Here is a 24261-nt window from a genome sequence, read left to right as displayed (position 1 = left end):
TTTAGTATCCTTGAACACTTTTTTGTTATAAAATGACCACTATGTTAATATAGTTTATTGTTGTAAATACACACCAATTATATTGTTAATTAATACTAATGTTTGTCAAATCAGCATACGATCTGTAGCAATGATGTGTCAGAATCCTTTTGTCCATATAGTTTATAAACTTCATTACTTCCTTAAGGTTTAATGGGCGACTTTTTTTCCTAAGTGAGATGTGAATAAAGTACCTGACAAAAAAACAAACAAAACTAAAATCAATGTGGAGAAAAATTAAGTAAAAACAATCTCTGAAGCATTTTGGAAGCAGAGATCACAATTTAAACCAAACTAACCAATGCAATGATGTTTAAAACAATGTAGAGTTATATTTGTCATTATTCTTTTGTGTTCCACATGCCTGTTAGAAAAGAAACACCTGAATTCAACTTTTGTCCATGTGTGTATTTGAGTTAGCCAATTATGCAGTGAGGCTAACAACATGTTTTTTCAGCCTGTGAATCTGTTTCATTGTTGTCCTCTTGTCAGTCCAGTTTGTTCTTGGAGGAGGAAGTAGATATGTAGGCCAGGTGTGTGTTCATGTGTGCGATGGTGTGGGTGTGTATTTGGAGGGTAGAGGGCTTTGATCCAGTAGCCTTTAATCCGATTGGGGGTGTGAGAGTAGAGGCAGGAGAGGATTATGGGGATTAAAGAGGGGAAGATGCCACATGAGATGGCCACTCCGCCTGCTGCTGCTGCTGCACGCCGCCACGTTTAGGATCACCATGGAAACAAATAATGCACAGGGTCCAGGATGGGATGCCGCTGTCAACAGAAAAGAAACATCAGGACATAATAAACACAGAATCAGTCTGTCGTAAACATCTGATCTGTCACTTCGGTGGTATTTTGTTTATGAAAATGTCTTATTCTAGGTCCCTTTGGGTGGATTTTATTGTCTGTTCAGAACTAGAGGAGATGTTTTAGTGTAGGGTGTCAAACATGCAGGGCCTGGGCTAAATCCAGCCCACCAAAGGGTCCAATCCAACCCATGGGATGAAATTATAAAATGCAAAAATTCCACTGAAGATATTAACCCATGAAGACCCAAACAGCCACTGGTGACCAATACCACTTACTGATGTTACTAATCCAATCAATACATCTAAATATTTGGCATAAAATACAGTTTGTTGTCTTTTCATGGTCATCAGATATGACCCATTTGGGCGTTCAGAGGCTCCGTGGTTACCTTGAAAACACTGTCATCTTCAACAACATTGATTCACCAGTAAAACCCAGGGAGTTGGATCAGTATCAGTGGATGGACACACTTGGTTTATGTTCAAGTAATAATAGATTTTACTGAAAGTCACTTTTTCTTCAGTTTTCTCTGTTTTTCCCACAATAACCCTCAACTTTTAATTGAACTTTTATGAACATCTACATGATTAGTGATTTAAATACAGGGAAATAACTGATTAACACTTAGAAATGCAAAATACAGAGGATAATATTAGAAAAAAATTGTGAGAAATCACTTAAGAAAGGTCAAAAATAGAGGGAAAATTCATCTAGGAACTACCACAAAATTAGCTCTGGGTCTTTATGGGTTAACAACAGACTGAGCCATAGCAGTCTGGACATCGGCAGCTCCTCTGTACCCTGGGCCTTAACAATGATTTCAGCACTGGACAGCTCCTCTGTACCCTGGGCCTTAATGATTTCAGCACTGGACAGCTCCTCTGTAACCTGGGCCTTAACAGTGATTTCAGCACTGGACAGCTCCTCTGTACCCTGGCCATAATGATTTCAGCACTGGACAGCTCCTCTGTAACCTGGGCCTTAACAGTGATTGAAAAACAACAGCTCTGGTTTCTTGGTTTAACTCATCTCTCCCTTCCTACTATGAGCTGTAAATGAACAAATCACTCACCAGCTCATAGTAGCCTCAACTCACAAAATTATCCTTCTTTATGCTTAAAATGTTACCAGTTTATCAGATTTGCAAGTCATTTCATTCTGTTTTTACGGACAACACTGGGAATTAAAAAACAAAACAAAACTACCTTTAATGGATGGAAATGACCGGACTCTGGTCTAGACTTAAACGCTGCATCTGTTGTTGCGTCTTTGGGGACGGACTGTGACATACTGATCTATGAGCTCTGGCCTTTGGATGATGAGAATCTTTTGGCTTTTTTTTGTATTGTTTTGTTTTTATGGTGGCAACTTGAAGCCATATGATCACCAAACTGATCCATGTGTGAAAGCGATGTTTACAGTGGTGATTAGAGAAATCGATAACGGAACTGGAATTACTAAATTCTTATCAGTTCCCATTCCTAATTACAAGAATGTAATATTATCTGGCAGTTATGTGGCGAAATAATTAGTGTTTTATCTGATTTATACAAACATAAATGTTACTGTAATGAGAGCGAAATAGGACTTTGTCTTTAGTAAAGGCAGGAATTATCCACCTGCTGTTATGCATTTGGCTGAAGTCTATTTGAAGAGAACCTTATTCTCCTGTCACTGCCCTTGACTAAAAATACTCACATAGATCTGGATAGAGCTGCAGCAATCAATTAGTTTTGTAATGGATTAATCCACTGATTATTTTCTTCAATTAAAAGATTATTTGAATAGCCAAAAAAAGTAACAATGTGAAATATTATAAAACAAAATGTGGAAAAATAGTAAAAATATGAAATAATGACAAAAAAGAATGTGGAAAAAATGGTAAAATGTGGAAACAAATGGTAAAAACTGTGAGAAGAAAAGAGTAAAAATATAAAAGAATGGTATAAAACAATGTGTAAAAATAGTAAAAAAAAAAAAAAGTGAAAATGACACCTAGTCCTTTATTCCAGAACCAGCCGAAACAACCACAAAAAGTATGAAAGTAAGATGATATATAAAAATATCTATATAGAAATAACTATAACAGCATAAAAGTACATGTAAAACTAAACTAAAAAAGCACTCAAAGAGCGCAGACCTCTGCCAAGGCAGATCAGTGCCCCCCCCGATCACCACCAAAATGTAATCATTTGTTCCTTGTGCCAGTATCAACATTTCCTGAAATTTTCATCCAAATCTGTCCATAACTTTTTGAGTTATCTTGCACACGGACAGACAGACAAACAGACAAACAGACAAACCAACGCTGGCAAAAACAGAACCTCCCTGGCAGAGGTAAAAAATATCTATAGACACAAACAACACCAAACCAGTCCAATGACAATAAACAACATGTGCTCTGCAGTTTTCAACCAGTTTCAACAAACTGATACCAATAATGGAGCCGGAATGAATACATTCTTATCAGTTCCCATCCCTAAGAATGAAAGAATATCCGACAGTTATGTGGTGAAATAACTAGTTTTATACAAATATAATTGTTAGTGTAACGACAGTGAAACAGGATTGTGTCTTTAGTAAAGGCAGGAATTATCCACCTGTTATACATTTGACTGAAGTCTATTTAAAGAGAACAAATGAAACATCCCTTGGTTCAGATGAATATTGTGGCAGTAACAGGGATCAGGAAGACACAAACTCATCTGTCAGCTCCAGGCGACAACAGGCGCCCTTCCCCAATCAGCTGACTGCGTTTCCTGCAGACATAACTCAGGGTAAAAGCCTCCAAAGAAACACTAACAGCAGCCGTGACCTTTCTCAAACCACTTCCCTCCTCTTTAACGACCTCCTTCATTTGCAGCTGTTGTGGTGAGAACACCATATATGAGCCAGATGGGACCCGGGTTTGACAGGCAGATTGAGGATCAGTGCGGACTAGGACTCTGATCGGCAGCCAGGCACATGAACGCAGCGCCTGGACGTAACCCAGTGGATGGATACGATGGCTGAGTGGGCAGTGAAGGCACCGCCAAGGACCCAAGATGGAATATTTACACAACTCCAACACAGCAGCTCTGTCTTTTACACCTGTCTGTAGTTGAAAATAATAGCAGTGGTTAGCTTTGTGTACATTTAACCCTTTAAGGACCACCATTATAACAGGCCGCCTACATTTATTTATGGGCTTTTTTTGCAATAATAGTATCAGAAAATGTCTTTTTTGCCAATTTTCTACACATTTTTTTCAGTAAGAAATTAACTTTCAATATTTGGCCATTAATTATCATTATTATCTGTAATAAAAAGCTTAAAACAGTGTGTTATAGCAAAAAAAAAAGTCTATTTTATTGTTTTATTTGGTATTGGATTATTGTTCTTATTTTTATTGTTTTCAATTGTACAGCTTTTTATGTCTTTTTAATATATTCTTGTATTTTATTTTTCATTTTGGTTTTTTCATTTTCATCCACTGTAGTTGTTTTAAAGTGCTTTACAAATAAAGTTGGATTGGATTATTTATATCATCATAATAAAAGTCCATGTGAAACACAACAGTGGAATTAATGTTTAGCAGCAAAATAAAGGAAACAATGCTTTGATACAGAAAAAAAATGTCATCAATTTTTTTTTTCCAGTCGATTTGAGTTGATTAATAGATTGTTTCTGCTCTACTGAGAACTGTGTTTTTGTTTTTCTATGAGTAAATGGAGTTGTTTCATGCCTGTGTTTTGTATATCTGGTCTCTCATACCCACCTCTATACAAATGTCCAGAAATAAGAGAATCAATCAAGGAAAGTGGGAAAAAAATTCGATTTTAGATTGACTTAAGTGCATTATTAGTTTGTTTCACAGCATATTATATGTTTTTTTTTAAGGATTTTTAAGGCATAAAACTGTTTTTCATTCCCATTCAGACCTGTAAACTGATAATGAAAGCCTCATTAATCTGAGTCTGAGTTTTTTGGACTGGTACTGGTTTGTACATGTCATGTTGCTGCCCTCTAGTGGACAATTACAGAAACAACAAGGCCAGATAATGACCATTCTGGTCTACTGGATTTGGTTTTTGCGTCTGTATTTTTAACTTTATATATTTTTTTCCACATATATTATTCTGGACATTTTATATTAGGAGTCTAATAAAAAAAAAAAAAAAAGTTTAAGAGGTACTTAACCCACTTAATGTCACAGACTTGTTCTATATTTGATGATGACCAAGGGTGTCAAACATTTGGCCCAAGGGATGAATTTGTTAAATGAAAAAATTACACTTCATCAATTCTCATAAATTATGATATTTTTCCCACCTGTTTTTAAATTACAACGTTATTCTCATAGTATTACGACTTTGTTCTCATAAAAATATGATTCCTTTTTGAAGTTGACTTCATTCTCATAAAATTACAGCTTTTATCTCCATATTTTATGACTTTATTCTTGTAGTGACCAGTGTTTTTATGTACTTATGTGGTCCTAATACACCGTTGTATGAATCTTTATCAATAGAGGAAAAAAATAAAATACTTTTATCTTTAAAATATATGATTAAAACATCAAAGATCAGCACCTTTCTCATCAATCTGGTATGAAATCATAAAATCTATTGTATACAGAATATCCATCCATGTTTGCACAGTGTTATATTTTTTCTGGTTTGTGGCATTGAAGTGTTGAAACACCGTCATCTTCTACAACATTGATTCACCAGTAAAACCCATGCAGTTGGATCAATGACAGTGGATGGACACACTGGGTTTATGTTCAGTTAATGACAGATTTGACTAAAAAACTGACTTTTTCTTCAGTTTCCTGTTTTTGATATAATAATCCTTAACTTTAATCTGAGCTTTTATGAACATCTACATAATCAATGAATTAAATACTGGAAAATATATTATTTATACTGGAAAAAACAAAACATAAAAGAGAATATTTTAATAAACGGTGATAAATGACATAAGAAAGGTTCAATAGAGAGAAAAAAATCACAGAAGTAACACTTGGTTTTTATGGGTTCAGTAAAATCAGGTTCATCTTACCCTGGTCTCCCCTATTTTATGATGTACACTGTAAAAAATGACTGTAGAGTTAACACAAAAAAGTTGTAAAATTGCAAAATTTAAAAAAAAAAAAAAAAAAGTGAAAATACATTGAAAAGTCCTTCATTTAGAAAGATTTTTGTGTTAACAATTAAGTCCAATATAGCTGCAGTTTTTACAGTATGAGTTGTTTGTCGAAATGATGTATTTCTATTGTTTTAAGAAAATAAAACAGTAAATTGAAAAACAATGTGGTGCCATTTAAATTGCAAGACCATAATGTTGAGATGACAGCCTATTCTTACAGTTTAAAAAAAAAAGTAAATTTACTATAAATATCACTGAAATCCAATGTTAAATTCACACGTTTAAAATGTTAAATTTACTCTGCAAACTCGTTCACTTTAGTGTAACAATGATGTAAATATCACCCAATTCCAAAATCTAGACGTTTAAAATGTTAGATCTGCTTGTTACTCCGTAAATCTGTGTTTTTTCCAGTATTGTTGTGGTAAAAACAACAGGACTTTTTTTTTTTTTTACAGTGTAAAGCAGGGGTGTCAAACATGCAGCCCGGGGACCAAAACCGGCCCGCCAAAGGGTCCAATCCAGGATATTAGTGAAATACAAAAATTACACTGAAGATATTAACAATCAAGGATGTCAAAATAAATTTAGCTCAATTCCATCTAAAGTGAGTCAGACCAGTAAAATACTATCATAAAGTATAAATAAAGAAAACCACATATTTTTCTCTTGGTTTTAGTGTAAAAAAAAAAGTAAAATTACTCAAAAATGTTAACATTTACAGACTAGTCTTTTACAAAAAATGTGAAAAACCTGAACAAATATGAACAACCTGAAATGTCTTAAGAGTTTTTAGAGTAATTTTACCAATATTCTTATGAAATGTTTCGTGCATTTGTAGATCCACTGTGATCTGTATGTTGTAATGAACATGTAAAAATGAGAAGCTGAGGACAAATAATGGCATAAATTGTTAAAATTGCACTTTTTTTCTTTATAAATTTCATTTTGGTCATGGTTGTTCATGTTTTTCCATATTTTTTTAAAAGATAGTTTGTAGATGTAGAAATTTCGATCATATAATTTTACTTTTTTCACTCTAAAACATAGAAATTAGACATACAAATTTTGGAATTGATATTATTTATGTATTATTATGTTATTATTTGAATGGTCCGGCCCACTGCAGGTCAGATTGGGCTTCATGTGGCCCTTGAACTAACATGAGTTTGACTTCCCTGGTGTGAAGGTTCCATCAGGTGCATACTGACAACCCTGGGTAGAACTTTAGAAAGGTTATTTGATTTAATTTCTCTGTGTTCTGTTTTGGTAGATGTTCATAGGTTTCATATTGTGCGTCTGTGACTTTTATTCGGGGGGTTTTTCCGTCTCGTACCTGCACTAAAAACCCACACTCCAGCCTTTCATCATCAGCTCTTCCTTCTCTCTCCTCTGTTGTTCCTCCTCCAGCATTTTTTCTCCCAGGAGACGGAGTCCTCAAACGGCCGAGGCGTCCTCAGAGCCGGCCAGCGCTGCTCGGAGCTGTGCCGTCGCCATGGCAACCAGTCAGCGCCTCTTGCTGAGCTGTAAAAGGTTTTTTTTTTTTTTTTTTTTTTTTGTGTGCCAGGCGTCTGAGTCACCACCTGAGCTGAAACACACAAAACACAGATTTAAGGTTAAGGTTCGATCAGAAGAAGCGTGAAAATGCATGAGCTGGACTTTATTTGAAAAGGAACAGATTCTAGATTTTCTTTTTTTTTTAACCCTTTCATGCATGAATTATGAAAACCTTCATCAAGATTTGTTTTTTCTTGAGTGTTTTTATTCCTCTTTAGGCATGAAAAACAGAGAAAAAAAACAATGCAATTGATTTTTTGTGAATCTATTTTTCACGGAGTTACAAAAATGTCCTCTCAGCTGGATACCAAGCGTTTAATTTTTGACGCACAGAAACATGTATTTACTGATAAATTGTGTGAAAACTATGAGGAGGGCTTGTGATTCTGGGGGTTTATGCTCAGGAGAGATCTACATAATGTTACCAATTCATGCAAGAAAAGATATGTAGTGTCTTAAAACTTTAATACAGATATGTGTAAAAAATATCAACAACAACAACGAAAAGAACAACAAAATCCATGAATATACAAGAAAACTGCTGTAGAATAGCTGTCCACTGTAGTGACCAGTGTGCATGAAAGGGTTAAAATTGTGATTGTTTTTAATATATATCAAAATATCTAATCTATGCAAATAATGGTATAGAAGTCAAAGCAAACACGTCTTGTATTAGTTTTATTTGACTAAGGATTAAATCAAACAGGTCAGTGTTGTTTGTTTGACCTGAGGCTGAAACCTGTGTTTTCATAATAAAATAACGTCGTTCACAGTGAAACGTTGACTATATTTGACCTGTTTTACATGTGAAATGTTTCAGTTGAACCCTCTCACTGAAGCTTCAGTTCAGACTATGTTTGCAGTATGACGCCGTCGGGCAGAAACCTCTTATGTCCAAAACAGTTAAGTTTCAGCAAACTGGAAAAACTACATATATTCTAAATAAATGAATGGAGTTAAGAGATGTAATCACACTGCAAAAAATGATGTCTAAGAAAGTGAAAAAAGCCTTATTTCTAGAACATTTATCCTTTTTTCATCTAAATAGGGAAAAAAAAAATTACTTAAAAATATTCTTATTTGGAAACAAAAAACGAGACTAAATTGAACAAATGTGAAGAGCTCGAAATGTCTTGAAATGTCTTTATTTATTTATATTTATTTTTTATTTTTGGTTTTCCCCTGTAAGTCTCTTTGGAAAAAAGCATCTGCCAAATGCATAAATGTAAAAATAAGCATAATTTTAACAGTATTGTCTGTTATTAAATGTTTTGTGTATTTGTAGATCCACTGTGATCTTTAACTTGTAATGAACATGTATAAATGATAAACCGAGGCAGAATATTATTAAAATTACACGTATTTTTCAGGTTGTTAACGTTATTCACAGTCTTTTAAAGGATAGTTTAGCTGTAATTTCACTCTAAAACATGTAGAAAAGTTTGGAATTCTCATTAATATGTTATTATTTTACTGGTTTGACCCACTTTAGATCATATTCAACTGTACGTGGACCCTGAACGGCCCTGTTCTAAACCACCGTCTTCAGTTCTTTCCTAAATAAATATTTGACGTGGAAGGTAAAGCTGTCAGATTCATATATAAATGAATGTTAATACAAAAGCACAGATGAAGCTCCTGCAGTTCCCAGTGTCCGGCTGCACAGACGGTCAGTGTTTGGGACCAACAATGACCGGTCTGTTGTGGTTGTGTGTGAAGAGTGTATTTATCATCAAACAAAGACACAGTTGATCATGTAATGGACGCCTCTGTTTCCCAACACGCTGCCTGATCCCAAACACAAAGAGTGGAGGGAGGTCAGAGGTCACCCAGGCCGCAGGAGGAAGTCATCTGGGGAATTCAGCACATTGTGGACATTATTATGGACAACTGTTGGGTTTTTCTTCTGTACTGATGGAACATCTCAACACTGTCTTCACTGTAAAAAAATCTGTAATTTAACAGAATTTTTACTGTTTATTTTACAGATTTTTCCTGTATTTTTAAAATACAGGAAAATATCAATGAAATGAAAAAAATAGACTGATTTTACACATCAAGCGTAAAATAACACGAAAAACTGTAACTGTGAATAACCATAAAATTTCCATTTTTTAAAAAAAATATTGTTTTTTTTCCACAGAAAAATACAGTTAAAATACATGTGCAAATGTATCATAATTTCACAAATATTTCTTTTTTATTTATGAGATTAAACTGTGAATTTAAAGTTTAATACTGTAAAAAAATAAATGAATAAAACGAGATAAAATTACTGACAATTAACCGGTAAAGAAGTATTTGTTCTGTCAGTTTAACCGGACTTGTTTGTTAATTGACAAATATCTTGCGTAATTATGGGAGGTTTCACAACAAAAATGTTGAATAAATGTATTTTTGTGAATGTATAACATGTATAAGCACTGATAAACTGTCCAAATACAGTTTTTATCAGTGGATTGTACAACTGAGTCTCACTGAAAAGTATTTATATATATATATTTATAGGTAATTTGATTGTTTTAATACATGAAAATATTCTTTATTAAATATTAAAAAGTAAAAAAAAAAAAGCAAAATCTCATGTAAAGTTAGGGCCAAAAACTGTATTTTAATTATGGAAAATTACCGTATTTTTATGAGATGGTTATTTTCCGTTCTTTAACAGTATTTATTTGGCATTTATTTGTTTTGTTTTTTTAACAGTGTGTATGAGATTATTGAATTATTCAATTACTATGTGGATAAAATTGAACTGAAGTGAATCATTGACTTGAAACATAATATTATCCCACAACTCTTTCTATCACAACTTTTATGATTTATCACCATTTTTTATAATATTCACTGAATTTTGCATTTTTCAGTGAAAATCGTGTATTTTCCTTTATGTAATTCACTGATCATGTAGATGTTCATTAAAGCTCAGAGTGAATTCACATGTTATCATATCAAAAACAGAGAAAACTGAAGAAAAAGTGGTAATACTTTTTGTGCCTTCTTAATAACTGTTTATTTTGTCTGTTTTTTTCTTAATTTTATTCATTATTTTCCTAATTTTGTGTTCATTCGCTTCATTTATTTTGTACATTTTATTAATAGTGATAACTTCCAAATGATTGTTTCTCTGTATTTAACCTTTCTCAAGCAATTTATCACCATTTATTATAACATTATTCTCTGCATTTTGTGTTTTTCAATGAAAATCCTGTATTTTTCCATATTTACATCACTGATCATGTAGATGTTCATAAAAGCTCAGAGTAAATTATTATATTATATCACAACAGAGAAAAGTGAAGAAAAAAAAAGTTTTTGATTATTTCATTGCATTATTTGTGCATCGTCTTAATCTTATTTATTATTTTCTTCATTTTATGTTCATTGTTTTCATTATTTGGTTCATTTTGTCTACTATTTTGTTCATTTTCTTGACAATTTTCTTTAATTTGTTCATTATTTTCATTTTTCTATGACAGTAAATTTAGGCTGTAGGGGGTTAACTGTCAAATTCAATCAAACTACCTTTAATGGCGTGTTATGTATATGACTTTTACAACAATTTATATATTTTATTTATTTGTTTATTTGTCTCAAACTTTGAAGTAAAAAAGAAAAAAGAACTAAAAAAAAAAACCCAATAAAATCAAGAAGTCAATTACATATGCACCCATCAATTAATACATGTATTAACCCTTTCATGCATGAATTATTAGAACCTTCATCCCGATTTTTTTTTTTCCTGAGTGTTTTTATTCCTCTTTAGGCATGAAAAAAAACAATGTGATTGAATTTTTTTTTTTTTTTTTAAATCAACCTGTTTTTCATGGAGTTACAAAAATGTCCACTCAGCTACACCATGAATTTTATTCTTGAAGCAAAGAAACATGTATTTAAAACCCAATATCATAAAGTGATATGAAAACAGTGAAATTAAACCATGTTTAATGCAGCTAATCTGATGTTTTCTCACATTTTAACATATTCTAATACTAGTTATTACTCACTTCATGGAGATAATATGCAAAAAATAAATATTAACAACTGATTTCCACTCAAGAACCAATCAAGAACAGCAAAGTTACAGTAATGGTATGAATTGCAGTTGATGAGATGATGCATAAGTGTCCACTGTGTTGGCTGATATGAAACTAAAACAACAAAACCCATGAATATACAAGAGTAAAGCTGTAGAGTAACTGTCCACTGGAGTGACCACAATGCATGAAAGGGTTAATTTGATATGACTGGGTTAAGGCTTGATTTTCTGACATTTATAATAAACCTTTAGATTTTGCAGGGGGAAAAATCTACCCAGACAGAGTCCTGAGTAAAGTTCATTATAAATGTTATAGAACGCACTAAAGTACTGGCTGAACTTTATGTAAAAAGTCTGTTTGTCCAACATTTGTGGAGTCAAACCTTGGCGTCCGGACTGGTGAACTTGTGCTTATTTGGCCGGAGCAGATGTTGTGTTTGGGACTTGTCTTTGGGCTGTGGAGGGCACACGTCTGGCCAAGTTGGGCAGTGAAAAGAGCGTCTTCATTAACATGCATGGCCAGACGCTTCCTCTGAAACGGGCCTTTGTGACGCCTGGCAGATGCTGAAACAAGGACGGAGAGAAGCAGATTTACATCAAAGCCAGAGCACAGATAGACGGTATACCATCCATGATGCACAGGGACGCTGCTGGCACTTGAACACCTGTTGGTTTACTTCCTTCAGCTTCATTAGTTCAGAAGTACTGGTTTTGTTTCTATGTTTAAACTGGACCAGACCTTGTGTTGCTCTAAATGGCTCTTACTATAAAAATGATGACTCAGTTCTTTGTGAATCTTTGTTTGTGCCTGGTTTTAGTGCTTGAACCTGGTGGAATACAGTAAAAATCACTAGTTTCTCTCCAAATAACACGTTGACATTAGAGCAGGGGTGTCAAACTCACTTTAGTTCAGGTGCCACATCCAGCTAAATTTGGTCTGAAGTGGGCCGAACCAGTAAAATAATAATAATAATAATAATAATTATGAATAAATAATGTCAACTCCAAAATTTTCTCTATGTTTTAGAGTGAAAAAAGTCAAATTAAACAATGAAAATGTTTATATCTACAAACTATCTTTTCAAACAATGTGAATAACATGAGCAAACTGAAAAAAATTTGTGTAACTTTAACAATATTCTGTCTCAGTTTATCATTTACACATGTTCATTATAACTTACAGATCACTACAATTACACAAAACATTTAATATCAGGCAAAATATTGTTAAAATTGTACTTACTTTTCTTAAAACGTTTCAGGTTGTTCATATTTGTTCAGATTATTCACATTTCTTGTGAAATTATACTTTGTTTTAGTGTAAATACATGAAAATATTTACATTTACAAACAGAAAATTTGTGTTGTGAGTATTTATAGGTTATTATGACATTGAATTTGTCTGAATGTGGAACCTGAACTAAAAAGATTGTTAATATCTTAGTGTAATTTTTGCATTTCACAAATTCATCCAAAGGGCCAGACTGGACCCTTTGGTGGGCTGGATTTGGCCCCTGGGCCGCATGTTTGACACCTGTGCATTAGATGATATATTGTTATACAGTTGCGGAAAAAATTATTAGACCATCAAAAGTCATCAAAAACAATAGTTATGCAATCCAGTACAAACTCCTGTGTGTATCATGTGACTAAAACAGACAGAAAAGAAAACATGGAATGTCTAAAAGCACTGTTTTTCTCAGTACAATGCCATAGATATTGATGTAAGAACTGAAGTGATTTTGGTTATTATCAAGAAAACATGGAAAATGGATAGATATCAGCTCTGAAATTAAACTACTATGAGCTATTTTTGTTGTTATCATTATATTTGTCCAAACAAATGTACCTTTAGTTGGACCAGGCATTAACCCTTTCATGCACAGAGGTCACTCCAGTGGACAGTTACTCTACAGCTTTACTCTTGTATATTCATGGGTTTTGTTGTTTTAGTTCCATATCAGCCAACACAGTGGACACTTATGCATCATCTCATAAACTGCAATTCATACCATTATTGCAACTTTGCTGTTCTTGATTGGTTCTTGAGTGGAAATCAATTGTTAATATTTATTTTTTGCATATTATCTCCATGAAGTGAGTAATAACTAGTATTAGAATATGTTAAAATGTAAGAAAACATCAGATTAGCTGCATTAAACATGGTTTAATTTCACTGTTTTCATATCACTTTATCATATTGGGTTTTAAATACATGTTTCTTTGCTTCAAGAATAAAATTCATGGTGTAGCTGAGTGGACATTTTTGTAACTCCATGAAAAACAGGTTGATTTAAAAAAAAAAAAAAAAAAAAAATCAATCACATTGTTTTTCTTTTCCATGCCTAAAGAGGAATAAAAACACTCAGGAAAAAAAAAATCTTGATTAAGGTTCTCATAATTCATGCATAAAAGGGTTAAAATGAACAAGAAATTGAAGAAAACAAGGGGTGGTCTAATAATTTTTTCCACGACCGTATAGTGTAATGGTAGTAAAATTTAAAAATCTGGTTTTGATGGAATTAATTGGATGTTTTTGACCACGAGGGAGTATCTGAGACCGCAGACAAAATACTAATGACATCAGATCAGTTTTGTCGCTAATCTTTTGACATATCCAAGGCTCTAATCACCACCAACGTCCCATCCCCCAACTCTTTATTTTATGGAAAATATAACATATTTTATGTATTTTTTAACCTATAAAGACCCAAACATCCACCTCTGACCAAAAGCAGCTACTGATCGAAAATGTTTAATACCTGTTGATCCACTAATCCTATCAATACATGTAAATAATCGGTGTAACATGCAGTCATTCGTCTTTTCATGGTCATCACATATGACCCATTTAGATGTTCAGAGGCTCCGTAGTTACCATGGAAACACCGTCATCTTCTACAATGTTGATTCACCACTAAAACCCATGGAGTTGGATCGATGACAGTGGATGGACACACTGGGTTTGTGTTCAGTTAATGAGAAATTTACCAAAAAAAAGTCACAATTCATCAGTTTTCTCTGTTTTGATATGATGATTTACTCTGAGATATCATGAACATCTAAACTAAATATAGAAAAATATATGATTTACATTGAAAAATACAAAATACAGTGGATAATATTATAATGAATGATGGTAAACTAGTTATAAAAATATAAATTGTTGTAAAAATCATACACACAACATACCATTAAAGCGTGTTTGACTGGATTTGACACTTAACCCCTTACGGCCTAAATTTACTTAGTTACAAAAAAAGTGAAAATAATGAAAGTAAATTTGAAGATGGATGTTTTTGTGCGACACTGGGAGGGATGGATGAGATATGTGAAGCCTTTGAGATCTGATTTTGCTGAGATGAATGCATGAATATGAACCCAAAATCATCTGAAGGAAATATGGTTTTGTGTTTTTGTTTATCTTTATTTATGCATTGATTCTTTACTTTGAGATCTTGTATGACAGGACCATAATGAGCTGCTGTAAATGTTTTTGTTTTGTTTTTTACAACCACTCTCTGGATGTGCATAATTTGTGTTTTTGTTTGTTTTTCAACGTATGAAAAGAAAAAATTTCTTTCAATAAAAAGAGAATTAAAAATAATAATAACAATGAAAAAATTAAAGAAAATTTCCAAGAAAATTAACAAAATAGTGAACAAAATGAACCAAATTGAGAAATATATGTATTTCAGGCGGTACTCCGCTGTAAAAAGTTTGAGAACCACTGCTGTAGTTTATGCAAATATAGCATCTTACAACTTATGTGACTAATTTCTGGAGGACAGAGGGGAACTGAAGTTTGACATGTTTTTACTAAATAACACTGAAAAACAAGTATTTGAATTTAGGCCCAGTAGTTTTTGTTTTGGGGCATTTTTTCCTAAATCAGTCCAGATACTTTTAGCACCTGGTTGAACTCCAAAAAAAGCAGTTACACGGTCAAAACTCAGTAAACACTAAACGACGAAAAGAAAAACAGTGTATTAAAAAAAAGCCTAAACCTTCTGTTTTTACAGTGAGTCGGTCTCAGTCACTGCTCTGTCCACAGGTGGCAGGGGCTGCACTGAGCATGTTCAGATGGAATGGAAAAAATAAGGTCTACACTGCAAAAAATCTAAACCTTACCAAATGCATTTTTTTTTAAATTTCTTGTCAAAATATTGCATCACACTTAAAATAAGACAGAATCACCTCAAGAGTAACTTTTCAGTGAGATACAACAACTTATTTTTAGACAATAGATCTTGAAAATCTTATTTCAAGAAATCTTACCAGGATAATTTTCACTTGTTCCATTTGGCAACGCAAGTTTATTTGTATCGCACATTTCAGCAACAAGGCAATTCAAGGTGCTTCACGCAGGACATTAAAATACAACGACAAGGAAAAAAGAAACAAGTTTAAAGCATTATAAAAGAAACATGTAAAAGGTGATTAAAAACAGCAAGCAAGAAAACAAATAAAACCCAAAAATATAAAAACACACACATATTAATTCATCGTTAATGCAAATAAGTGATTTACATATATTGATAGGATTAGTGGATCAACAGGTAGTAATCAGTTTAGTTCAGTAGACGGTTTTGGTCGTCGGTGGGTGTTTGGGTCTTTAAGGGTTAATACATCATCCAGCCTTTAATGTGGATACTAACGAGCCTTAATCGTGCATAAATTCACTGTGTTTATTTGCCATTAAACTACAGATTTCCCGTTTTGCAAAAATTCATGCATGAAAGGCTTAAAAAAGAAAAAAAAAAGCAGAAAACTCTATAAAACATGTTTATAAAAAGGTGATAAAGTGCATAACAATCATATTGGCAGATTTTTTTTTTTTGCTAAATTCAAGATTTTTTTTGCTTATTAAAGATTTTTTTTTTTTGCTTAATTTAAGATTTTTTTTTATTAATTCAAGCAAAAAAAAAAAAAATCAGCCAATGGAACAAATGAAAATTGTCTTGGTAAGATTTCTTGAAATTGGATTTTTAAGATCTATTGCAGTGGTGTCAAACTCATTTTAGTTCAGGGGCCACATCCAGCCTAATATGATCTGAAGTGGGCCGGACCAGTCAAATAATATAAACAATAGGATAAGAACTTTTGAGTGAAAAAAGTAAATTCCATAAAACAAAAAACACACTTAAATATGCTTGAATATCCTACAATACACGCAAAAATACACTTAAAATTCCGTAATTAAAATGTTTACATCTATGAATTGTACTTGAACATAACATGAACAAATATGAACAACCTGAAAATTCTTTAGTAAAATAAGTGCAATGTTAACAATATTAGGCCTTAGTTTATCATTTATACACGTGAATCACAACTTAGAGATCACAGAAGATCTACAAATACACCAAACATTAAATAACAGGCAGAATATTATTAAAATTCCACATATTTCTCTTAAGACATTTCAGATATTCACATTTTTTTTTGTAAAAGACGAGTCTGTAAATGTGAACATTTTTGTGTAATTTTACATTTTTCACACTAAAACAAAGAGACAAATGTGCAGTTTTCATTATTTATCGTTTATTATGATAGTATTTTACTGTTCTGATCCACTTTAGATCTAAAATTGTAAAATTCTAAAAATTGTAAAATTGATCTAAAATTATTTTAACATCCTTGATTTGTAAATATTTTCAGTGTAATTTTTGCATTTCACAAATTCATCCCACCGGCCGGATTGGACCCTTTGGTGGGCCAGATTTGGTCCCCGAGCCGCATGTTTGACACCCCTGATCTATTGTCTAAAAATAAGTTCTTATATCTAATTGAAAAGTTCCTCTTTAGGTGATTATGTCTTATTTTAAGTGTGATGAGATATGTGGACTAGAAATGAAAAGAATACACTTGGTAAGATTTAGATTTTTGTAAAGTATTCTATCAGCATGTTTTGAAATTTTCCATATTGAGCAAACAGTTGAATTTGTATGAATATTTAACACAAAACATACGCTCACCGCAGACACGTCAGGGGTTAAAGGGTTAAAGCTAATACAGTAGAGCTCACATTAGCACTTATTTGACGTTTGCAGTTACAGGAGGTTTGTCAGAGTCAGGACTTGTTGCTGGTTTTGTGCAAAACTGCAGTGGAGTGAGAGGAGGTGGACAGACGCCATTGGTCAGCAGTTTGATTGACAGGCTGGCTGACCTCAGCGCTCCACCTCCCCCTCCTCCCTCCACCTCCCATATCTGCCTCAGTATAAAAGTTGCCGTCCATCCGCTGCCTACACTCTCTGGATTCAACACCAAGAATTTCTGCCTGGACTCAGTCGGAGGTAAGACATTATCATCTGAAAGCGACTACACATGAATAAACTCATTATAAAACGGCAAAAATATAAGGACTAGTTTAGAGTTAGAGGGTAGAGCACTGTAAAACAAAGTCTGTGCAATATAAGAAATGTCTTAACATAAAATTTATTTGTCCTCATATTGAATTTCAGTGTTTTTAAGATTATTTCCAGTTTTAAACCTAGAATTCAACTAATCCTATTATGAATTTGGCTTTTTAACCCTTTCATGCATGTTACAGTTAGTCAAGCTTCAATTAAACCACAATATTGAAATAATTATCCCAAATTAATAATGTTAATAGTAGTGTATCGCACTGTAATACCTTCATTAACATATAGATTACTTTATAATTAATGCTTCTGATTATTTAACCCATAAAGACCCAGTGCTGCTTTTATGTCAGGTCCCAAATGGATGTTTCTCTATATTTAACATTTATTAAGTGATTTATCATCATTTAATATAATATTATCCTCTGTATTTTGTGTTTCTTCAATAAAAATCAGGTATTTTCTCATATTTAATTTACTGATCATGTAAAAGGTCCGATTAAAGTTAATTGTCATTATATTAGAAACAGAGAAAAATGAAGAAAACATGACTTTTTCAACAAAATTTATCATTAACTGATCATAAACCGAGTGTGTTCATCTACTGTCAATGAGCCAACTCTGTGGGTTTTACTGGTGAATTAATGTTGTAGAAGATGACTGTGTTTCCATGGTAACTACAGAGCCTCTGAACATCCAAGTGGGTCATATCTGATGACCATGAAAAGATGACAAACTGTATTTTATACCAATTATTTACATGTATTGATAGGATTAGTGGATCAACAGGTATTAAACAGTTTAAATCAGTAGAGGACTTTGGTCGTCGGTGTGTGTTTGGGTCTTCAAGGGTTAATACATCATCCAGGTTTTAATGTGGATACTAACGAGCCTTAATCATGCATAAATTCATTGTATTTATTTGCCATTAAACTACAGATTTTCCCTGTTTTACAATGATTCATGCATGAAAGGGTTAAAAAAAAAAGCAGAAAACTCAATAAAAACATGTTTATATTCCCCTGAAAAGGTGATAAAGTGCATAACGATGACCGACCTGGAGACTTCCATGGCTACCATCATCGCCGTGTTCCAGAAATACTCGGAAAGAGAAGGAGACAAACGCAAACTGAAGAAGAGCGAACTGAAGGATCTGCTCCACGACGAGCTGCCAGACCTGATGGCGGTGAGACACAAACACAAGGGAATAAAGTAGGAGTAAAGACCTTCATCTGAGGAGAGAAAGATGACAGATAGTTTAGTTTTATTTCGAGTACATAAAATCATCAGGTAACAAAGAACAATCCAACACAAACAAACTTATAGACTCTGCCCCCTTTTTACAAACTAACAGTTACATTGATTCAGCTTCTTTTGTTTTAACAGTTTTTTTTACATTTTTACAATAACACACAACATCCATGCAAACCACTCTCCTCTCACACACACACACAATCAGATTTGCATAATCAACCTTTAATATAAACTATAATATTTATATGCACTTTAATTATTTACTACAAGTACAATTATTAGCAAGTGGTTCCAGGCACAACAAACCCCGCCCCTCACACATATTGTAGCTTATTTTAGCATGGATCCAGCTGATGTCATCATGTCTATGCATGTGCTGATGTCAGCATATCAACTGCCTCTACATATGTGCCAAGTTTGCAGTAAATTTAAACAAAATTGAGGTTTTTAGAGACATGTGAAATTTTGCTCATTATACGTAAATGGGAGAAGAAAAAAGAATTTTAAAAATTCCTATAAAATTTTAAATTTGACCTACTTTTCCCAAAATGTAATGATATCTATTCTGTGTCACTGGAAATCTATAAACCAAATTTAGTTTAAATTCACCCAACAGTTTTGCTGCTACAGACATTTGAAATTTCACCCATTATAAGCAAGTGCAGAAAAAAAAAAAGATTTTAAAAATTCCAAAAAAATTTTAATTTTGACCTACAGTTCCCAAAATGTAATAATGTAACAAAAGGGTAATAAAAGGGTAATAAATGTGATCATATCTCCTAATCATGATAGTCTGTTCATTACAAATAGGCAGGACACAATAATATCTTATTTTATTCATTCTTCTGTATTATAACTAGATATCGCCTTATTCAGATAATGTTCTATTTTTGTTATTACACTGGATTAATACAACCTTTTAAATGCACAAAGTGAAGAAGACATTTTTAAGCTCTGATCCAGATTATTCCACAGACGTACCCCTCGAACAGACATACACTGGCTTCTTAGGTTTGTTCTACACTTCATTTTCTTGAAGACGTCAGTTCCTCTTAAATTACACTTGCTTTGCCTCGGCTGTAGACTGTAGGGGAGCATATGGTCATGGGCTTCAGACATGATCATAAGACAGTAAAAGTGTTGTGACTGAACCGGTTTTCTGCTTGAATTCGGTGAAAGTGTCATTTCAGCGTCTCCACGGTTACACGGATGTTTACATGTTTTCAGACCAGTTTGTAAAGAAGGGAGGGAGTAACAGTAAAACAAATAAGACGAGTCACGTCTGAGGAGAAAGTGTTTGGAAATACTGGCAACGACCACGACGGAAGCTAAGGTGTTAACCCTTTAAACACCAAAGGCACAATACTGCGACAAGCTGGTTTAGTGAGTAAGTGAAGTTTATTCCCCCGCCCCCTGAAGTTTGTTTGTTAACACTCTAGCAGCAAAACTATTGGTTGAATTCAGACCAAATGGGGTTTATACGTTGCCAGTGACCCAGAACAGATGTCATTACATTTTGGGAAAAGTAGGTCAAAGTCCCAATTTTCTAGGAATTTTTAAAATCCTTTTTTCCCTCTCATTTACCTATAATGGGCAAAATTTCAAATGTCTATAGCAGCAAAACTATTGGTTGAATTAATATCAAATTGAGATTACCAGTGACCCAGAATAGATGTGATTACATTTTAAGTAGGTCAAAGTTCCATTTTTTTTTTTTTATACATTATTAAAATCTTTTTTCCCCTATTTACTTATAATGCACAAAATTTCACATGTCTATAAAAACATTAACTTTGTTTCAATTTACTTCAAACTTGGCACATATATAGAGGCTATTGATATACTGACATCAGCACACGCATAGACATGATAACATCAGCTGGATGGATGCCAAAATAAGCTACAATATGTGCAAGGGGCGGGGTTTGTTGTGCCTGGAACCACTAGTTTAGTTTTAGGACAGATTTGGATAATAAGTAACTAAAATATACTCCATTTTATTTTCTACCAGGTATCCAGAGTATTCCCATTCATTCCTCTGGTAGAAGTACAGACACTAGGGTTCTTCTGTAGAAGTCAAAGTATCAACTCAAGCTTTTACTCCAGTAAAAGTGTAAAAGTACTGGTTTCAAAACTATTTAAAGTATAAAAGTAAATGTAAGGGGGAAAAAATACCATTAGGACAAAAGCTTAGGGGGTACCACAGGGGAGGGGCCTATAGTGCACTACCCCACCTCCCAAAAAACATTTGCCTAAAGGCCATAATGACTATAATGTTCCATTAAAATAAGTCTAATAATGCTCCCTGTTTCAGCCACATACAGTATATGTACACTGAAAATGTATGAAAGAACCATATATGTGTCCTACTGAGCATTAACATGTGTTTCATGGAGCCAAAGATATGATGACTAGTTGAATATAAGTATTGGAATGGCTGTCATTAGTGCAGTAGTTATTTTCTATATGTCCTCCTGAGACCTAGGAGAGATTTATTTTTATTTATTTTAATAAAATAGTCATGATTAGAAACAGCATTATGTAGGAACTTTTAGTCTTTTTTAAAATTTTTATTTGTCTCATTCTTGTGTTTTAATTCTGATTTACTGGGGGGGGGGTTGTTGGTGTGTGTGTGTGTTCTATTTTTACTACCATGCCCTATTCTGCACTAAAAACACACACACAAATCCTCCTGAGACCCAGTTTGATCAGGTATACATATTTTTTTCAATGGAAGGCCCTTTGTAGTGGAAAGTGTTTTTTTTTCCCCCTTTTTTTTAAAGTAAAGCTGTGAAACTCTTGTCCCTACATAGGCCAAAAATGCATTTCTGGGTCTCGAAATAATATAATATTATAGTTCATGGAGGTTTCATGCTCTTTGCACCAAAAACTGAAGTAAAAGTTCAGTCCGTCCACAGTTCAGTCTGTTCACCACTGCAGCTGCTGTTTTCCGTATATTTCAGAACAAGTGTCTAAACTCACAAAGACTTAAAATGCCAGTGTGAATATTAAACACGTTTAATTTGCTGTCCTCATCTGACCCCCCCCCCCCAGCATGTGAAAGACCAGGCCACGATGGACAGCCTGATGGAGAGTCTGGACTCCGACGGCGACGCTGAGTGCGACTTCCAGGAGTTCATGACATTCATCTCCTCAGTAACCATCTCTTGCCATGAGTTCTTCGAGCACGAGGACGAGTAGGGAGGGGTCTGAGGGGGGGGGGGGGGGGGGGGGGGAGGGGGGGGGGTCCACCAGACAAAGGAGGTGCAGCAGTAAATTGTAAAGAAGCAGAGGCTTACAGTGCACACCCTGGAAAAAAAAACAAGCCCAACCAGCAGTGAAACCCCCGTGTAGAGGTTTGACTGATGGATGGGATCAGATCAGTGTAGAAGAAAAAGCATGAATTAGACATTTATTTAGATTCAGCTCATTACCAGGTGAAAGAGGCTTGGGGGACTTGATAAACAGCAGAGTAGAGGGAAAAAAATGCCATTTGCACCAACATTTGGCAAGTAAAGGCAATTATTCGAAGCATCTGTATAAAGAAGTTGGCTCTGAAGTCGTTTTTTGTTTTAAATACATGTTAATTTTGAACCTATTTACACTGAAATCATCAGAATTCCAACGCTAAAGGAACCGAAATAGAATCACTTTTCCACAGAAGTAAAGAACATACAATGTGACAGTGAGTCTGTTTACACGAGCATAAATATCTGAAAACTGTTGATATTCAGATCATTGTAATAATCAGATCTGATACGTTTACGTGTACTTCAGAAATAATCCAAAAACCCTGGTTTAGACATTTCAGTTCATTATCGGATTTATTTTGGAGTACATACGAATGGTAGACTCAAACCTTTTCTATAATTTACGTTTTTTACACATACGCAGATATAAAAGACCAAATTAAATCAGATTAAACTGTATACATGCAGGAAGGAAGAGTATTGGGGAGAAATCCAGGTGTGTTAATCTGATTACTCATAATCAGATTACTGCTGTTATCTAATAAAACAAATCATCATATCATTTTTGCCCAAATCATCAAATACTCAATTTGTCTAAGTTGGGTTTTTTTTCAGATTTTTCAAAAAACCCAAAAAACTTCAATTATTTTAAGAAGGTGACGACATCAAATAATGCTGTTCACATGATCACTTGAGTAATTAGATTACTCCAGAAATCAGATAATGATCGGATTTTTAGTGCGAATGTAAACGGGCTCAGTGTTAAATGACAAAATCCTTTTTAGAATGTGGTGAAAACGCCAAAGTTAACGACAGGAGACCAGGGTCCATGTTCCATTTCAACACATTTTTTCCTTTTTTTATTTTTCTTACTCAATCTCTTACACTGCAAAAATGATTTCTAAGAAAGTGAAAAATAGCCTTAATTCTATAGCATTTGTCTTACTTTTCATCTAAATAGGGAAAAAAAAGCTTGCAGAAAAATTTTTACAAAAGAAAAATATTCTTATTTTAAAAAAATGTATCTAACTTTTCTTAAGATTTTCCAGCTAATATTAAGGTGATTTTATTTCTTGTACTAAGCACTGTTGGCTAAAATTCTAGCATTTTTGTCTAGTTTTAGGGCACATTATGTTTTTTTTAGTTGATAAACTTTTTTTGCTTGTTTTAAGAATTCTAGACAAGAATTTTTTTTACTCAATATAAGACAATTTGACCAGATTTAGGAATATTAGGCTTATTTGTAGCAGGGCATTTTTTGCAGTGTACCAGACCCTTTTCCTAACCCTAACCACAGTGACCTCTACCCCCTGCATGGACATGAGGAACCCTGACGAAGCATCAGTATAAGATGAGCTGGGAGTCAGAATGGAATTACAAGATACGCCCACTGCATCGAAAATGTGTCTAATAATCAAACATACTGATTATGTCTATAATCAAAGAGCCTGATGGGTAAATCTGACCGTCAAATTAAAAACTTTACATCAGGGCTGTCAAAGTCATTTAAGTTCAGGTTCCACATTCAGCCCAGTATGATCTAAAGTGGGTCAGACCAGTAAAATAATAACATAATAACTTATAATTAATGTCAACTCTA

At 33.7% G+C, this 24261-nt stretch overlaps 1 protein-coding gene and 1 long non-coding RNA gene across 2 annotated transcripts; one reads left to right on the top strand and one right to left on the bottom strand.

Moving 5' to 3' along the window:
- Positions 1 to 348: 348 nt before the first annotated feature.
- On the bottom strand, positions 349 to 19108 carry LOC115432998 (uncharacterized). The gene is made up of 4 exons (XR_003937285.1): positions 18995 to 19108; positions 11956 to 12136; positions 7313 to 7564; positions 349 to 807 (listed from the first exon to the last, which is right to left on the bottom strand). It is a non-coding gene; the product is annotated as an uncharacterized LOC115432998 (long non-coding RNA).
- Positions 17789 to 22392, top strand: s100b (S100 calcium binding protein, beta (neural)). Its single transcript, XM_030153952.1, has 3 exons — positions 17789 to 17868; positions 18968 to 19123; positions 22246 to 22392. The coding sequence occupies exons 2-3, from the start codon at positions 18986 to 18988 to the stop codon at positions 22390 to 22392; spliced, it is 285 nt and encodes a 94-aa protein (XP_030009812.1). The 5' UTR covers positions 17789 to 17868; positions 18968 to 18985.
- Positions 22393 to 24261: the final 1869 nt, after the last annotated feature.

Source organism: Sphaeramia orbicularis, chromosome 2, assembly GCF_902148855.1.
Source record: "Sphaeramia orbicularis chromosome 2, fSphaOr1.1, whole genome shotgun sequence".
NCBI classification, from domain to species: domain Eukaryota; kingdom Metazoa; phylum Chordata; class Actinopteri; order Kurtiformes; family Apogonidae; genus Sphaeramia; species Sphaeramia orbicularis.
The sequence above is the reverse complement of the archived record's forward strand: the minus strand, read 5'-3'. Positions and strand labels throughout refer to the sequence as shown.

Bases quoted from the DNA above. Each gene is read 5' to 3' on its own strand.
- s100b (XM_030153952.1), top strand. From the start codon at position 18,986: ATGACCGACCTGGAGACTTCCATGGCTACCATCATCGCCGTGTTCCAG. The intron at 19,124-22,245 runs GTGAGACACAAA...CCCCCCCCCCAG, and splicing joins AGCTGCCAGACCTGATGGCG to CATGTGAAAGACCAGGCCAC.